General features: G+C 30.9%; 1 protein-coding gene across 2 annotated transcripts; it reads right to left on the bottom strand.

Annotated features, from left to right (window-relative positions):
- Positions 1-246: 246 nt before the first annotated feature.
- LOC127707894 (monocyte to macrophage differentiation factor-like) lies at positions 247-17,007 on the bottom strand. 2 transcript variants are annotated; one of them, XM_052212651.1, is made up of 8 exons: positions 16,887-17,007; positions 14,829-14,896; positions 13,904-13,985; positions 12,987-13,144; positions 12,056-12,130; positions 10,938-11,039; positions 8,633-8,702; positions 247-7,130 (listed from the first exon to the last, which is right to left on the bottom strand). In XM_052212651.1, exons 2-8 carry the CDS (start codon positions 14,876-14,878, stop codon positions 6,927-6,929), a joined length of 741 nt encoding a protein of 246 aa, XP_052068611.1. In that variant the 5' UTR covers positions 14,879-14,896; positions 16,887-17,007; the 3' UTR covers positions 247-6,926. The 2 variants fall into 2 exon arrangements, with proteins under 2 accessions (XP_052068611.1, XP_052068610.1); XM_052212650.1 differs by having other exon boundaries at positions 16,883-17,000.
- Positions 17,008-17,892: the final 885 nt, after the last annotated feature.

Below are 17,892 nucleotides of genomic sequence, written 5' to 3'. Positions count from 1 at the left end.
AGAGATTCAATCTGTTCATTTCAACCCCTTCAATTAACTCCATGCAGACACAATTTTCTATTAACTGTGAACAATAATACAGAAATCATCAATCAATCCTTTTCATACTAAGTTGGTATTAGAATCACAAACAGCATAAATTATTGTAGGGCTCTAAATGAAGGTAATCATGACCTTTGATATTGGGCCATAACTTTGTTATTCAGAAATTGTGTGTCAAGGAAAATAAGTATTAAAATAAGAATATTCTTTAAAACATACAAGAATTTTTATTGACAAATATATATGGAAATCTACATTGTAAAAAAAGAGCACTGAGACAAGTTTATAAATAAATAACAGTTATAAAAATTGCAGTTATAACATGTATGACGAAATCTACATCTAAAAATCATAATCAGGAAAACAATATTTGAACCAATCAATAGTTAAGAAAAGACATGTTCATTAATTTATGAAACAGTAGTTCTAGAGAAAACTTCGATATTTTTCATTTCATTTTAATGAATGGCAGGTAATAGAATATTTTTTTTTACTAAATCATGAAAACATGTACATTACCTAAGTGTATTGTCTTAAAAGGTTACTGAACATGACCCCTTATTGGATGTCTACAGATCTTACACGAGAGACAGAAAAATCTAACTGAGTAGAGTGGAAGATCAGATTTTAATCAGATTGGTCCACTGTAATATACAGTGCTAAATATGAGCCAAAAACTGTCACCTTTTCATAAAAAAGAAACATAACATATGAATATCTAGATCTGCTAACCTTCAAAGCTACATTCTACCAACATGAGAGAAGTGACTGCTACCTTGTGGGATTACAGTTAATTGATATACAGTTACTGGCCATTATATATATTATTTTATCAATGATGCTGAGGTAGGGCATTCAACATCCAAAGATGAAACAAGATCACTTATTACTCTGCACACATTTGATCACATTTGACCATTATCCTTAAATTTTAATATGAAATTCAAAGGAGTAGGTTCAATACTGGCCCATGAAATTTTATATCAGCAGTTAAAGTAAACATCTGACAATTGCAAATTAAATTAGCTCTGACATATTACAACAGTAATGATGTCATACATGATGTCATAATTGTGAACTCTAACAATGAAAATCATAATTTTGCCTATTTTTTTTACTAAATTTTGAGTTTTTGCTTCGGACAACATTGACCATATTCATGGATCCACCATATTTTTTTTGTTTGGAAGGGTTTCTCACCCATATACATTGGTTTATAACAAATTTGGTAGAAGGGTGTGGCCAATGTGTTTTAAAAGGGAAATAGACCTTAAAATTGCAGTAAAACTGAAAAAATGGTTCAAAACTTGTAAAATATCATACCTTTGAAATTGCGAAACTTGTCAAAAACAAACAGTAGAGAGAAAAACATCTAGTTGATCTAAATATGCATATATTAGATTGTAAACATTGATTTATAGATAATATCTTGTGAGGTACATTTTTAGGGCCAAATTGAGGCCTTCATGGCCCTGCTCCTTTTACAGATTCATACTATCCATTTAATGAAGGTAGTTTTACAAAAATCATTAAGTAAGCACCAATATTATAATATTGAAATGACTTAAAAATTTTATCATTTACTATTAATCATTGTAGTAATTGAAAATAAACATAAGTTTTTGACTACAAAATATATTTGGGCAATTTCAAATTTTAAGCATGTTAAGTAAATACATGTACAACATGTAATACTTTTCACTATAGGTGATTTTTTTATTTTTATAAAAATTATATTCAAATAATTGAATATATAATGTAAATAAATTGAATCCATACAAATATTTTTCATAAAACATTTTCTACTTGCTAGACTTTTTTACAAGCAATTGGCAAAAGAATGTAAGCACTTGTATAAAAGGCTGTTTAAGGCAAAATTTCAAATATTATATCAGGTCTGTACATGTATATCAAATACACTCTATCAAAATAATTGAAAAGACCCCAAGGTCATTAATTACTGAAAAACAATATGAAATAACTGAAACAAAAACACAATGTGTACTAAAAAAACTTATTAAGACCTTACAGTTTATGCATAAACTCAGTGCCACCAAAAACAACTTAAGTAACAGTTTCAGAATAAAGTTATGAGGTCAATGTTCAAAAAAAGCCAGTCCAAAAATTTACACATTCTGGTAATGAGATATCCTATTCTGTAAACTGGATCATTTTCAGGAAATTACCAGCAATGAATATGTGTACACAATCTCATCCATGTGACAATTTCTTCTATAAGTAGTTTGGTTAACATATGCATTCTAGGTACACTTACATTATATCTATATCAATGAAATTATTCTAAATATTTGGTATACATTTTTTTGTAAATACACCATGGTCACTATAAAATACAAAAACAATAAAACAATATACAGAAAATTTAAAATTAACCACCACAAACCATACAAATGCCAGGGGGAACTGAGTTCTCAAAATGGTCAGCATTTCCTGAGCCACTAGTGCCCTCAAATATTACCTCATGACAATAAAAAATCTAGTGATTAGTCATGAACAAAGAGAAGAGGATTGGATTGTGACTGCAATAAATGGAACATATCTGTGGTCTTTTGTGACAGAGGTATTCTGTAAGGACAAACTAAGTGTCTGTCAAATATTAGTTTTTGTATATTTTTTTTTATAATCAGCAAATAAGATACTATTTAATGACAACTGAAATAAGGAGGTAGACCTAGATTTTCCAAAAAAAAACATGTTCTAAGCTTCTAAGTAACGCTGATTGATTAATAATTCTGTTTCACATGAATGATTAAAAAACATGGTGAATATGACCTATGACAAAACACATCACTAGTTACTAATTAAAGAGTTTTCTCCCTTAACCCCTTTAAGATAATTGTATATTCTCCTTTTGACATGCATCAAAATTACTAGTTTACAACAGTTATCTTGATCTATGTTGCATTGGAATAAATAATCTACATGGTCCTAAAAAAACAACACCTTAAGTAACATTGTATATACTATACAATCACAACAAAAATCTATGATGAGTAAAAAAGCACTATTAAGAAACCTAAAAAAAACTATATGCTAACTTTATTAATTTTTCAATTGCTTTCAATCTAAAAAAAAAACATGACTACAATATTGTCTGTTAACTTAATATGAGTATTTCAATATTCAGAGAAATACGTATACATAACCTCCTAAAAAAACTTGAGCCATTTAGCAGAAATTCATCAATAGGTGTTATTTGCAATGACGAAAAATTGTTTTAATGATAGAAATAGATAATGTTTGATTGAACCATATTTTATATAATGGAGGAGAAAGAATGAAGAGTTGGATTAAGATTTAGAACCTTTCTTCTCCCTCAATCTCAAATTTACTAGCTTAAGATTTGTACAGAGTTGTAAGAGATGAATGTGGAACCAGTTGCAGAATGCAGTATAACTGGAATCTATCTAAAATATAAAGTTTGCTTCATGATTTTTTTTTACTATGTAAAATTCAGCAATTAAAATCATTTCTTTTATCTTTAAATTTTGAATGAATATCTGAATATTTACAGATTTCAGAACGAAATCCTTGTGCCAGTCTCTTTTCTTAATAAAATTTCAAAAATGCTTGATTTTCAGTAACAAAAATGAGGGAATCCACAAACAGATATAGCTGTCAGCATATTGATTATTTTATTGATGGATTCTTCATCAAATGAACAAAATATAAAGAACTTTATGGACTTTAAGAAAGACTCAGTATCATAAAAAAAGGAATTGAAAATTAAAAATAACACAGAGGTTTACAACGAAACTCATATAGAATAATTTTCAGTAGTTTTTTTTCTTTTTTCACATACATTTTGTTCATTTTGTCATGGCTACTCTTCTAATCAGAAACTAAAAATCATTTTTGAAGATTATTTGTTCGATGCATAATTACAAAAATGTACTTTGAAGTTACAAAAACAAAAGACGAACACACAGGAAAACTGTCATTTGATTGTCATAAATATAATGTTCAAAAAAAAGAGGAAAAAAACAATATGAACTGTAAAATGTATATGATTAAGAACAGCAGAGAATAAACACCATGGCCAACTTTTATAAATTATAATTCTAAAACAAAATACAATCAGTGAAAAAAAATTGGCTTTATAACTTGAACACTTTAAACTTTTCAGGTTTTTAATTGCACAGGACTTACCTTATTATTATGCCTTTATCATGACAAAAACTTTTATAAATCATTGCAGTTTTCAATCTTCAGATAGCAAAATAATACAAATGTTATTAAAATCAATCCAGATATGATTCACAGAACATGTTTTTTGGGGAAAAGGTTTCAATTCATCTCTAATAATTTGTTTACAAAAGGTAAAACTATGTCATGTTATTAAAGTTTAGAAATATATAGTATATATGTCTGACTGACAAAAACTATTGCAAAAATTACATACAACTTTGATGGTCATATAAATGATGTAACTAAAAAAAATTAAACAAGATTTGTATGGGTAAATTATAATTCCCATCATTATCAATATCAATAAAATGTATTTTAAGGAAATTCCAAAAAAAAATCGGAATTTTCATCTTTTGCCTTTGGTCAAAAACTTTTAATGGCATAACTATCGATATTATGGCATTCTCATGGCACAAACTCTCTTGCTACATCTAATGACACCAGATGTTGGAATATTTATCAAAGAAAATTAAAAAATATATTTTGACTATGATGGATTTTTATAACCAAATAAATGTTAGCATTACATTATCATAAAAGAAAAGACAGAAGTCCAACAAATCAGTAGATCTAAAATGTTTTATGATCATTGTTTAATGATCATTATAATCAACTAACAGTACCCTAGAATAGCAAAGCCAATGATTCTAAGTATGGTAAACTACACCAGTCTTGAAGGTTATTTGTTACATGCTAAACGTGTATTAATTCAGATTGTTTTTGGACAGTTGCCCTGTCATGGGAGAATTTGTTTTCAAAAAGAATGCAAAATAAGCAGTCCAAAAGTGATGTCATATCTTCAAATACTTTTTTGTTAATTTCAAATACTTGTAATTCAATTGGTCCATGCAAAATCTCTTTTGCTTTGTCATCTGCAACTGTCAATAATTTAAACTTGCACTAAAATCATCCCACAGTCATGGTACAGATAATATATTTATCAAAATAAACAGAGAGAACGCTCAAAAAAATTATCACAGTAAAACATATAAAATGTGGTCATTTTCTCTGGACATTTGATATCAGAGGCTCATTTGAATCTGTATTTGCTTACCTAGTATTAATGTAGACTGTATGGAGATCAAACTTTAACTAATTGTATGAAAAATTGGAGATCAAATTCTAAATAACTGTATGGAGATCAAGCTTTAAATAATAATAACTATCACTGACAGATGACTTTCATAATGTGATTTTAAAAATAAAATCAACAATTTCTTAGAATGTTTAGGAAGGAAGGCAAATACCCTGTTCACACTATGAAACATGCTCCGGGTCAAATACAAAATAGTTTACCCGAATTAATTGCAAGGGTTCACACTTGTAAATTACTGCTATGTGGAATTTTCCCCCTCTCAACAAAATATATGTATACATGTGCTAAATTGTTACACACATCTGTCCACTGAAGTTGTTATATTCTTTGAACAACAGTTGCATTAGTTCATAGTCTGAAATTCTTTTGTGGACTCCTTAGTAGTTAAGACAAAACCTGAATCATCCTAGTCATCATTCATATCCTTTCCATAATTGTGAATACATAGCATCCTGTATCTTGCTATCTCCCAATATAGAGATAGCTAGTTTCTTGCTCTTGTCCTCCTCATTCTCATAAGACTGCATTTTTGGGGGCTTGTAACTGATTCTGGTGTTTCACCTCACATTAACTCCATTTAGGCAAGGCAATTAATCCATGTTCGCCCCATTTTTAATCCAATTTTGCCCAAGGTTACCACTACTTATATTTAACAGGAATAAAGTAATTGGGGTCGACCCGGATTAAACATCATAGTGTGAAAGAGTATAAGTATACAACTTTACAGTTATATTCAATGACATGTAATGTAACAAAAACTAATCACTTGCTCTAATGATCCTTTGGACCAGGTAAGCAAATAAACTAATACTGGCAACAAAAATATCACAATAAAGGAAAAAGTACAAAGACCTGCTTCAACAATCCTTTTCCTATCTAAAAATATTCTAGTCATGAAAAAAAAACCTCACAAACAATTAACAAATAAACTAATAGATCAATAAAATCATTATGGCAAATTCATGCTTCATCTGTGACATAGTCTTGCTGTACTTGCCATGTAATATAATTGTTAAAAAACGTTAACAGGATCATGAGTGGATTTATGCTAACCTGTATGACAGAACATAAAGGTGGCTCAAACAAGGTCAAATCCAACCTATGATCTTGGGGTGGTTTGTTACCAACCTTGCTACCTGGTGTCTCATTTAAAAGGACCTGTGACCTTTGAAATGTTCAAAACCCTTATATTTTATGGTTTTATATGCTTAAAAGTGACCTGGTGACATGTAACAATTTTTAGACATGACCTTGTGACCTAAGGGGATCACCCTACTGAAGCCCCAAATAAACTAATCAGGAAAGCATTCTCCACTCATGATTGTACTTGAAAGACCTTTTTACTGACATTCAAAAAAAATTCTTCTGTTAGGTCAATATCAGACTTTCATAACAGTTTAGATTACTATAACAATACAAAGTGCTAAAGACAATATACAAACACGTAAATGTTGGGAAAAAAATAGCATTGCAACAATGTTGAAAAGATACTAAAACAAAAAATCACCCTTATGATTGAGAGATACAATGTACAAACCAACATAACATTAAATAAATCTGTATCTAAAAGAAACCTTCATCATAAATGCATAGCAAGTTCATCATGGTCATGGCCTAACAGGTGAGTACAGATAGCATAGTAATGCCAGAGGGCACCACCAGCAACAAAACAATGCCAAATGGCATGTGCAAATGGCATCCGGCCATCCATTTTGAAGAAAACAACACCTAATATATAAGTAGCTCCACCTAAGGCTAATTCAAACATTCCAGCTGCTTGTCTCTGTAAAAGAAATATGGATATATATATATATGATTTTTTAAGATTATATATAATTTTTATTCAGAAAGTTTGAACTATTCATGAAAAAAACACTAAGAAAGAGAGGTTTCAAATGGCTCATTTAAAATTATTCCAACATTTATCGTCGTGTACAAACTTTTCAGGTCTTGATTATGCATAAGTTTTTAGCTTGTTCTTGTCAAGAATTTGCATGAATTATTTGACAATAGACATTAAGCAACCAATAATTAATCATTAATAGTAAATTCTGATGGATTAAATACTGTGTCACATTTATGTGGAATATGCTTATAGATAAGCTACTATTTCCCATGATGCAAAATATGCATACATTACTGTAAATTCAGAAATTATTGCATGCATTTATTATTGCGATTTTTTAAGAAATGACAAAAATTTGAGATTTATTATAGCAATTTCGGGAAAATCTACATACACTTATATGTATCAGATATCAGAATGCGAGTTCTTACTATTGCGATTATCACCCAGTCGCATTATTCGCAATAATAAAAACCTCGCAATAACTTCTGAATTTACAGTATATTCCATATTTATCTTGTGTGGTTAGTGATGCTCAACTTTTTTTTCTTTTAGCAATGGTTTGTCTTTCTTTGAGTTAATAGTTTTTCAAAGCCTCTTTTCAAGTTCTTCAACTTTTTTAAATACAATGAGTTCTAATCTTTTTGATCTTTCTATATAACTTTGTTCTACTTCAGTTCTTTTAAAATACATGTCAAGGAATCATTACATTTCATTTAGAGAGAGAGATAACAATGACATAATTTTCTTAAAAATCATTGGCACACTAAAATGACAAAAGACAAACAAAATCCAACCTAATTCAAAAACTTAAATACTTTGACATATGAGTAAAGATGTGCAATTCATTTCAGTAGGCGGTAATGGTAGCCTTTTCCTAAATTCCTCTGCCCATATTGTAAACTTCGGACATGTATGATGGCTCGTTTCAAAGCTGAGACATTTTTTCATATGTGGTTAAATTTGGGGTATGAAGTGAGATAAAGTTTTCTGTAATTTAGGATACCCTGAAAAGCCTTTTGTGATGTGCCTTCTTGAGGTAAAAAATCCCTTTTTTCACTCAATAAGTCCTTTGAAAATTTAGTTCTTTGCATACATTTAATAATAACTCCATATTTTTACACCTTTATTCTATGGTCTTATGCTCTCCAAAACAGCACAAATGGTTAAAGCTCAGTCACTTGTTAAAAATTGAAAATTGTCCAATATCACTGCAGAGAGATTTTTTGTTAACGCAATATTTTTGAGTTTTTAGACGCATTGGGATATTGACCCATATGTGCACAAGTCACACTTGATTTTTGTGCCTTTAAAAAGCTTGATAAATGGACTTCTTTGTCACATGAATATGAATAAGATCCTTCCTTATAGAGTTTTAGCTGTTTCATCTATGTTCTTAATAAAAAGATATGAAAATGTACAATTCATACATTACTTACTTGTAAACAGACAACAATAGCAGGACAGACACCAATTATTAAATACAGCAATAATTCAAGTATCTTATACCTGAAAATGAAAAAGAGAAAAGAAATTAAACAGTGTGTTCCTTATCAGAAAAAAGGAACAATTTAATTGCTGACAATTAATTCATTTTTCATTTCATTTAAAGTACATTGTACTATTTTCATTTTTTGCTATTTTTAGAAAAATAGTATGTTAACTTTTTCACACTCCCAAATAAACAAATACTTTGGGTTTACAAAGACAATTTATGATTTCTCAATCATATATAGCCAGTGTTCCAGCTAGGATTTCAAAAGGACAGGGAGCCAATCATGAAAAGGGCACTTAGCATGCTGATTGATAATTCAAAAAGTGCATGTCAAACATTGTCTTTTATTATGTAAACAGCAGGGTTTCAGCTAGGACTTTGAGGGCTTTAGTCACTTTTAAAATCAACCTTATTTTGGGTAACAGCAAGGACCAAGGACTTATATTACTAGCTATACATATGCCTTACAGGGTCTTTGAAGGCCTTAGGAAGCTACAAATGTAGGCAGTTATTGCATGATTTGACTGGTGTGATGCTAAAATATGAAGATTAGAACAAGGATCCGGAAATTTATTTCAAAATTCAGTTATTTTCAGGGGACATTCCTGATCAACAAAAGTTGATTTCCTCTTTTTTAAAACCAGGAATCACAGCATAAATGAAATTCACTGCATAATCATTATCCCTGTAAAAACGTTTAAATCGATATTTGGAATTCATTTTTATCAACATGGAATGATCATAATGACAGTATATTTCAAATTTATCAAGAATAGATCACTTTTACTTTCGATTTTTAAACGAAATGAAAACGGGAAGTGACAAGAGGATAATAAATTCAGAATGAATCCGGATTCATCTTTGATTGGTTCCTGTTTAACAAAAAGGCAGGAAATTATCCTTTTTTTACTTTAAGTTGCTCAGTAAGAAATATATTTGTCTCTCTCAATTAATTTGATACTAAATGATTTCGTATTTTACATTTTAGTGTCTATTAAATTTATAAGAATACTTCCACGCATGCACAGTACGTGATAAAGAAAGCACCTGTTTGACTCATGAAAATATTTTTTAACGTTTTGAATAAAGTTTTATCTTTTTAATCAAAATTGTCGAAAGATTATATAAAATGTGACAAAAAGACGTTCATATCAGGAAACTTCGTCAAACAAGCTGCAAATAGTGATCGTTTGAGAAATTTTGAAATTGAAATGCGAACTGTCCAGGGAAAAACAGTTTTGTTCAATTGACAAAACTACGAAAACATGAATGGGTCAAGGAACTGCAAATTGTGGTCATTTGAGAAATATTGAAATTGAAATGCCGACTGGTTTTACTTGGAAAAATAATTATGGTGGTCAATTATGAGTATAAAAATGAGGAGATGAGGTACCATAGCCAATGAAACAACTATCCACCAAAGTTGCCAATGAGACAACTATCCGCCAAAGTTCAAATAAAGTCAGTCTCCTGACTTGGGACAGGCACATAAAGAATGTTGCGGGTTAAACATGTTTGTGAGCGCTCAGCCCGCCCCCTAACCTGGGACAGTGGTGTTACAGCACAACATAAGAACAAACCATAAAAATCATTTGAAAAAGGCTTAACTCATCAGATGGATACAAAGCAGAAAAACATCAAACACAAACATAGACCAGCCTTGGCAGGGTATTTATCCATCCCTCATCCCTAACAACAAAAACGACACTAAGTACAGATCTGAGAGTACGGCAGTTACTCACAACAAGTTCAAAGCCAATAACAACTGATAAAAAAATCATGTATCTAAGACTAAAATATCAATCAGTACACATCCAACATCCAATGGATTTAGTGTAAAGACGTCATTAACAGTCAGAGATTTACTAATTAACGGATTAGTGACCCATCCGATGGAGATAAGCAAATAACCTGTAATCACAACTTATAACACCTGCTGTAAATGTTAATTAGCTGAGGGTCATAAACTTGTCAGAAACATGAAGACAGGAAGAATTATAGTATTTTCATCAAAATAATACAATAAATGCATGGACTTCCAAAAAGGGTGGGCTGTCTTAAAAAGGGCATAAGTTGGGAAAGGGTGGGTGAGACCGCCCTGTAAAAACGATCAAGCTGGAACACTGATAGCTAGACGTTATGTGTAAAAAATACAACATGGGCATCTAAACAAAATTTGTGATGTGTGATAAAAAAAATTCATGTTTGCAATAATTAAAGCAGGGGTCTAAAAATAATACATGACTTACTTTTCATGAAATATATATTGATAGAGTATTCCAACTACCGCCATTGTCCACACAATACTTAACACTTCATCTCCAATACCGTTAAATTCTCTTAATGTTAACCTAAATATAAATAAAATATACACTTTTAATACCAGCACTTCCTTAACCTAATATCAGACAAAACTGCCAATTTTTTTTTTTTTTGTAATACAATAGTCATTTTGTTATTAAGACCCTCTCAAGAGGTACTGATCATCATAAAACAAGTATATTAAATCAAAGTCTTCTGTGTGATTCCACCCTCTACCAGAAATTCATTAAAAGATTAACCAAAATGTAAAAGTACATGTGTTTGCAACTATTTACACCTCAAACAATCACAGAATTTCCCCATACACCCAATACTGCTCTTATCTTGGAACCACTTCCATATATAGAGAATATTATACGGCTTTTTCAATATCACATCCGTATCAACTCGACACACCAATATAATCCGAGGAACTCTGCTCGAGGGATTATATTGGTTGAGGGTAGATACGGTGTGCGATATTGAAAAAGACATATCATATACACTTTATTATATACATATACCTCAAGTAGATGTTTTTTATGTGACATGATGTCATACATATAAGGGGATTTGAAATGACGTCATACAGTTAGAGGTTTGACATGACGTCATACAGATTAGGGTTTGATAAAGCCTTTGCAACAGTGACTGCAATCAATGACATGTCGTCATACAGATTAAAGGTGTGATAAAGCCTTTGCAACCGTGCTGATATCGATATCATCACGGATGGCTGATACAGCATGCTTGCCAATGATTGTACTACACATACAATTTATCTGTATTTACTACTAAGTAAACAATAAAGAAGAATAAAAGGTCATGAGTGCAATTTCCTGTACCACATGATTCCTTTAGTGTACCATATATTGCTACTGGATCCCAGTCTTGCAAATCTACTGCATTGGATAACAGCTATTAGATATATCTGTGTAAGAAAATTCAGTAACAATACTTCCAAAAGTAATACATACCTTTCATGTCTTCTTTTTTTCACAGGCAAAAAATTAATGGGCAGAATTATTTTTTTTGTTACAGTTCAAGTGTACTTTTGTAAACTTACCATGGAGTATATGATGAGGCAATAAACAAATAAATAACTGCTCTATCTCCTATGTGAAATATATATTTAAGTGTTCTGAAAAGATAAAAAGTGAAAAAAAGACCTTTTTTTAAAACATGCATGTGCAGTGCTGAAACAGTGTTCAATCAAGACAATACATTTTTATTGCTACCGATGGGTCCTTATTCAGACTTTTTTCTTCTATATAATAAACTAGCAACACTTTCCTAGCTAACAAAAAAGTCATGTAGATGCCTCAAAGTCTTTTAATACCAAGACTTCTTGCAATTGTTTTAAATATATACTGAAGGCTTTAGCAATGTATAGTGCAGAGGTATGGTGAATTCACTCTTGTTATTGGCTATATAAGACATTTGTACCACAGGTTTTTTTTTTGTTCTTCATCAAGTCATCTTTTAAGAACCAAATACAAATGTATATGATAAATAAATGAATGGTACTTTTCAATACTGCAGAAAATTAATTTCTCAAATCATCTATCATCTCATGGCTTAGCCTAACACAGAGAGGTTACTAAAAAAATTCCATCTTGTTGTTAAAACCATCATTTACAAATCCACCTTTTGACAGTCTGATTCAAACCATACCTCTCACTTGCTATTGTTTATTTATAATATGTCGTGCGAGGGAGGTATGAAGAAAACAGGAGCGCTGAGAGATTTGCTTTTAACCCGATGGACCTTTTAAATTCGTAAAAGATCTTTGGAAAAATACTTGAAGGCAGTACGGTTGCCTATAATTGCTTACACCCACTTTATTTGAACTTTGGTGGATATATGTCTCATTGGCAATCATACCTCATCTCCTTATTTTCATATTGTAAAGTATGAACATTTCAGTATTATTTACAATCTATTTCAATCATAATTGTTATGGTGAAAAGAGTCACTTGATTCTCTATCCTACTTACTTGAACTGTCCCATAAATGCAAAAAGATGAAACAGACTAGATGTAGTAAATAATGATATCAAGGCAAATCCAAAAATCCATGCTATAAATGTCTGTAGCTTTGTCTTGGCTAAACCTACCATCCACCAAGTGCCAATAATACTGGGCACAATCATCAGCTGAAAAATAAAGCATAGCTTGATGTAAGATACATACAAAAGATGGAAACTTTGGTAGACTTTCTTGAGATCTGTAATGAAATGCTAGCGCTAATATCCAAAGAAAAAAATATGGTACCCATAGCATGAATTAGAATTACCACAGTGTAACAATGTGATGAATATATTGTATACATGTGTAAGATTGAAAGCTTTGCAATCAAAGTCTGCTGGAAAAATATATTTCATATGTACTGTAAATTCAGAAATTATTGCGATGTTTTTATTATTGCGAAAAATGCGACAGGGTTATAATCGCATTAATTTAAACTCGCATTTTGAAATTTTTTATATGAATTAAACAGGATTTTTCTCAATATCGCAAAAATTAAAATCGCATTTTCGTCTAAAATGACAAAATCGCAATAATAAATGCACGCAATAATTTCTGAATTTACAGTAGTATGTTGCCAATGTGTTCATAAAGCCTATTGGATTATAAACTTAGCATAAACATATATGTAGCAATGCGTTCCTTGAAATATGTTTGGAATGTTAACTTTCATCATGCTTAAAAATTTTAACAGTTAATAGTCATAGTATATCAGGACTTACCCCCCATGTATAACTATGTTAGCTTTGTGTTCTGTCTGTTGGAACATAGACCTGACCCATGTGTAACAATGTTAGCTATGTGTTAATAGTCTGTTGGAATATGGACTTACCCCATGCGTAACAATGTTAGCAATGTGTTCATAATCTGTTGGAACATGGACTTACCCCATGTGTAACAATGTTAGCAATGTGTTCATAATCTGTTGGAATATAGGCCTGTCCTTTTCCAGCTTTAGGATTTTTCAACCTGAAATATCAATCCAAACTTCACTGTTTTTCTTATTTAAAAACACAAAAAATTAAGCAACAGTAATCTTACCATGCGTTAATATATATACCCATTTCTTTATTGTTATTTCTATATATTGTACTAATTTTCATGCATTTCATTGGTAAATGTTATAAAGAATGAATATTCATTTATTCAACAAAATCAAAATTGTCTATTTGCAAACATTGTTAAAATCCAGCACCCACAAGAAGTCAATTTGCAACCACAAAAATATATTAATCCACTGTTTATAAATTGCCAATAATTAATTTACATTTATCTCTGTGGAGGTTCTCATGGTATGAGATTGGGCCTTTCATAGTTTATTATCAATGTTTTTTTTTTTAATTCTTGCAATCAACAGTTATTATTATGATTATTAATTTATTAATTAGCTATGGTAAAACAGTAAGCAATCATTAATTTTCTCATATAGTATCTGAAAGATACCTAGCCATGATCCTGTATCCCCCCTGTTTCATATATATATACATGTATAAATATCAGTCAGGAACCTGTTTCAGTGGTTGTCGATTGTTGATGTGGTTCTTAAGTGTTTCTCGTTTTTTATATAGATTAGACAGTTGGTTTTCCTGTTTGAATTGTTTTACACATCATTTTGGGGCCCTTTATAGCTTGCTGTTCGGTGTGAGCCAAGGCTCTGTGTTGAAGGGCGTACTTTGACCTATAATTGTTTACTTTTTACACATTGTGACTTGGATGGAGAGTTGTCTCATTGGCACTCGTACCACATCTTCTTATTTCTATGTCATTGTGTGGTATTAATAAGGTTTTCAAACAAATCCCATTCAGATATACCTAGTAAAATCACAGCAGGACAAACGCTTTTTGATTGGCTGCACCACCATTTTTCTTTTTTCATCTACCTGAAAATAAAAATATCAAATTTGATTATTTATATTAAGTTAAGTATCACATATTTTGGGGTCTCACTAATTAGTGACAAGAAGCGTCAAGAAGCAACAAGAAAACAAATTAAGCGTAAAAAAATCTAACAATTAATCATTTCATATAAGAATAAAATATAAAAAAAGGCATTAAAATGTTGGATTTTTTTAATATATACATGTAGTGTAGAACTAAAGTGATTATCATTATTTCATTATACTGATAGATGAAGAAATTAAACATTTGTTACAAAAAATATATATAGGGATTGTTTAGTTTATATTAATTTTCTAGAATATGATTATGATAATGTATCTTAATATTGTTTTTTGCAATACATGTGTCTCTAGCTTAATTGCGAAAATGACATCCAATTAACACCTTTAACTTACTACACGCGGCAGATAAACATATAAATGTTCTAAAATGCGGATAAAAATTAATATGAAAATATAAATGGTAAAACATGGTGTTTGCTGAAATACATATCACAAATATATGTAGCATAGCAGAAACTCATAATAAGTATATGTATTATATGTCTCTGGTAGCTGTCAGAACTATCATGGCTTTCAAAATGTGTGATGTTTTATTATTATATTTTATAACAATTCTAATCACTGTGCAGGATGTGCAAGTTTGCAGCCACGTCCATTCAGAATGGGGACATTAAATATGATGCCTTGTGTAAAGAAAGTGTAATGTTCTTTACACGTTAAGAACCTTTGCAACAACTCTTAGAAGGGTCTGTAGGTGGCCTGTTGGCCTGTTGCAAGGCTAAATTTCTGTCCCTATCCAATATACATGTACCCTCATTTTCCGTGGCAGTCCAAATTTCCCCCAACCTTCATCCTGGACGGCCTCTATTACAGGACCTACCTATTATAGTTATTGTTAATTTGTTCTCGTCCTGAACATGCATGAAATATTTGCCACTGGATGTTAAGCAACCAAAAATTAATCAATCAATCTATTGAATCATTTATATTCAATACTATAAAAAAAAAAAAAAACAGAACATCAGTGCAAAGTTTAAATAGCTACAAAATTTGAAACTTTGTAAAACAACAAATAATCATATAAAAAAAATGAATGTTTTTCTATAAATGTAATTTTTTAATGAAATATGAATTTTCTTATCGGTAAATTTTTCTTCATGTCGCTAAATTTTATTTTCTTACACTTCTAGTCGCTAAAATCCTTCTAGTCACTAAGAAGTGAGTCCAAATATTATTTGACTTCTCAAAAAAGTTTGGAAGTAGGCTACATGATCCCACATGAACTTGAAGTAAGCAGGAGAAGATGCAAAAGAAAATAAAAGATGTGGGGATTAAAATTTTTGTGAATAATTTTTCTGATTTTATATCGTCACTAAAAAGCCAGCTCTAAACTCCCAGCGCTTTGTGTAATTTAACTCATTAAAGCATTTGACAAAGACACATCCTTTCCGCTAACTTTAGCCAATGGGATTATTCTAAATAGTTCATGTCTGTGTGACGGGATTGCTTCCCTTCATTAGTAGATACTTAGTCAGTTGTAAGCAGTTGATCTTAAAGGAAGTGCTTCTTTAGCTCAGTCGGTTAACGCACTGCCTTGTAACACAGTGGTCCCAGTGGAGACAAGTGATTTTGTAATAAAAAACATGCTCTCCAGTTACATTTGGCGCCCAACTAAAACACCCACGGTGGTTAGAGAGGAATACGAGCTAGGCCTAGGGTATGTGTGTGAGTCATAATGGTATGATGACTCTTGAGGCGGGGGAAGTGTGACGGGATTGCTTCCCTTCATTAGTAGATACTTAGTCAGCCGTAAGCTTCTTTAGCTCAGTCGTTTAACGCGCTGCCTTGTAACACAGAGGTCCCGGGTTCGAGTTCCGGAGCAGACAAGCGATTTTGTAATTTTTTATGAAAATGATGCTCTCCGGTTATGCTTGTCTCTTACATTAGTGTCGATACTTGTCATACCTACTTTTCATCACTGTTTAGTAAAATTTGCATTGAAATGACCAGAGGTTTCGTAGTCACTTATCCTCTGATTAAAAAGGGCAAAGTAATGACAGCAATTGTTGGTTGTTGGGGAGTTTTTCAAGAACATATTATTTAATCTTAGTCTTTAAGTGTTTCATTTAGAATCATAGTTAGATTAAACGTTTTCAAGATTCAAAATTCATTCGGAAAGTTTAGACTATTCGATGTAATCTGGGCTAAGGAAGAAGAGGTTTCAAATGGGTCATTTAAAATATCTGATTACCAAAAGAAATATTTAACCAAAACGAAAATGAAGACCACTATTCAAGGATTCAAAGAAGATTTTAACATATTACTATATTAAAGTTTCTTTACAATAAAATATTATTGAACTAATAATGGTTTCATTAAGAACATGATTAAAAGCATCTATTTGTGATAAGATAAGAAAAGATAAGATAATTTTATTAGCCAATCATGGTGCCCAAAATTTGAGCTTTACAATCAAATGAATTACAAAATAAAGTACACTAAATGATTAGAATGATTAAAGTACATTTAAACAAAAAAAAACATGAATACACATTTAAACAAAGTAACATAATTATAAACCATGTTATTGACAAAACATTAAGTTATTTTGGAAGCCACTGTGACCTGGAGAATCAGTTTATAGTCCTAGGCCTATGGGAGACAACTCCTAATCGATTTTATTAGGTCTTTCCTTTTTTCTGTGGAAAGACCTGTTGTATTTGTTCTGATTATTATTTTTTTTTTTTTCTTCTTCTTCCAAACCCTTTTCTTGCGATATAAAGTTGTTTCGCAAGATGTCGCTTAGATATTTTGGATATTATATCGAACAGTTATTGCACTTTTAAAACTTATCTTGTTAAGCCGAAGACTTTTTTATTGTAAGATTTATCTCCCCAAACACTGTTTTTCTTGTGAGTGTATCTCCTCTGTAACCAAAAAAGATATCGACAAAATTCTTTTTCTTATTTGCTCGT

The sequence above is a fragment of the Mytilus californianus genome, unplaced genomic scaffold, assembly GCF_021869535.1.
Source record: "Mytilus californianus isolate M0D057914Y unplaced genomic scaffold, xbMytCali1.0.p SCAF_7, whole genome shotgun sequence".
NCBI classification, from domain to species: Eukaryota; Metazoa; Mollusca; class Bivalvia; order Mytilida; family Mytilidae; genus Mytilus; species Mytilus californianus.
The sequence above is the reverse complement of the archived record's forward strand: the minus strand, read 5'-3'. Positions and strand labels throughout refer to the sequence as shown.

Coding starts and splice junctions, on each gene's coding strand:
- LOC127707894 (XM_052212651.1), bottom strand. CDS start 14,878: ATGGTGGTGCAGCCAATCAAAAAGCGTTTGTCCTGCTGTGATTTTACT. Junction 13,986..14,828: donor TCCTGCTGTGATTTTACTAG/GTATATCTGAAT, acceptor TTGATATTTCAG/GTTGAAAAATCCTAAAGCTG. Junction 8,703..10,937: donor CAATATATATTTCATGAAAA/GTAAGTCATGTA, acceptor TTTCATTTTCAG/GTATAAGATACTTGAATTAT.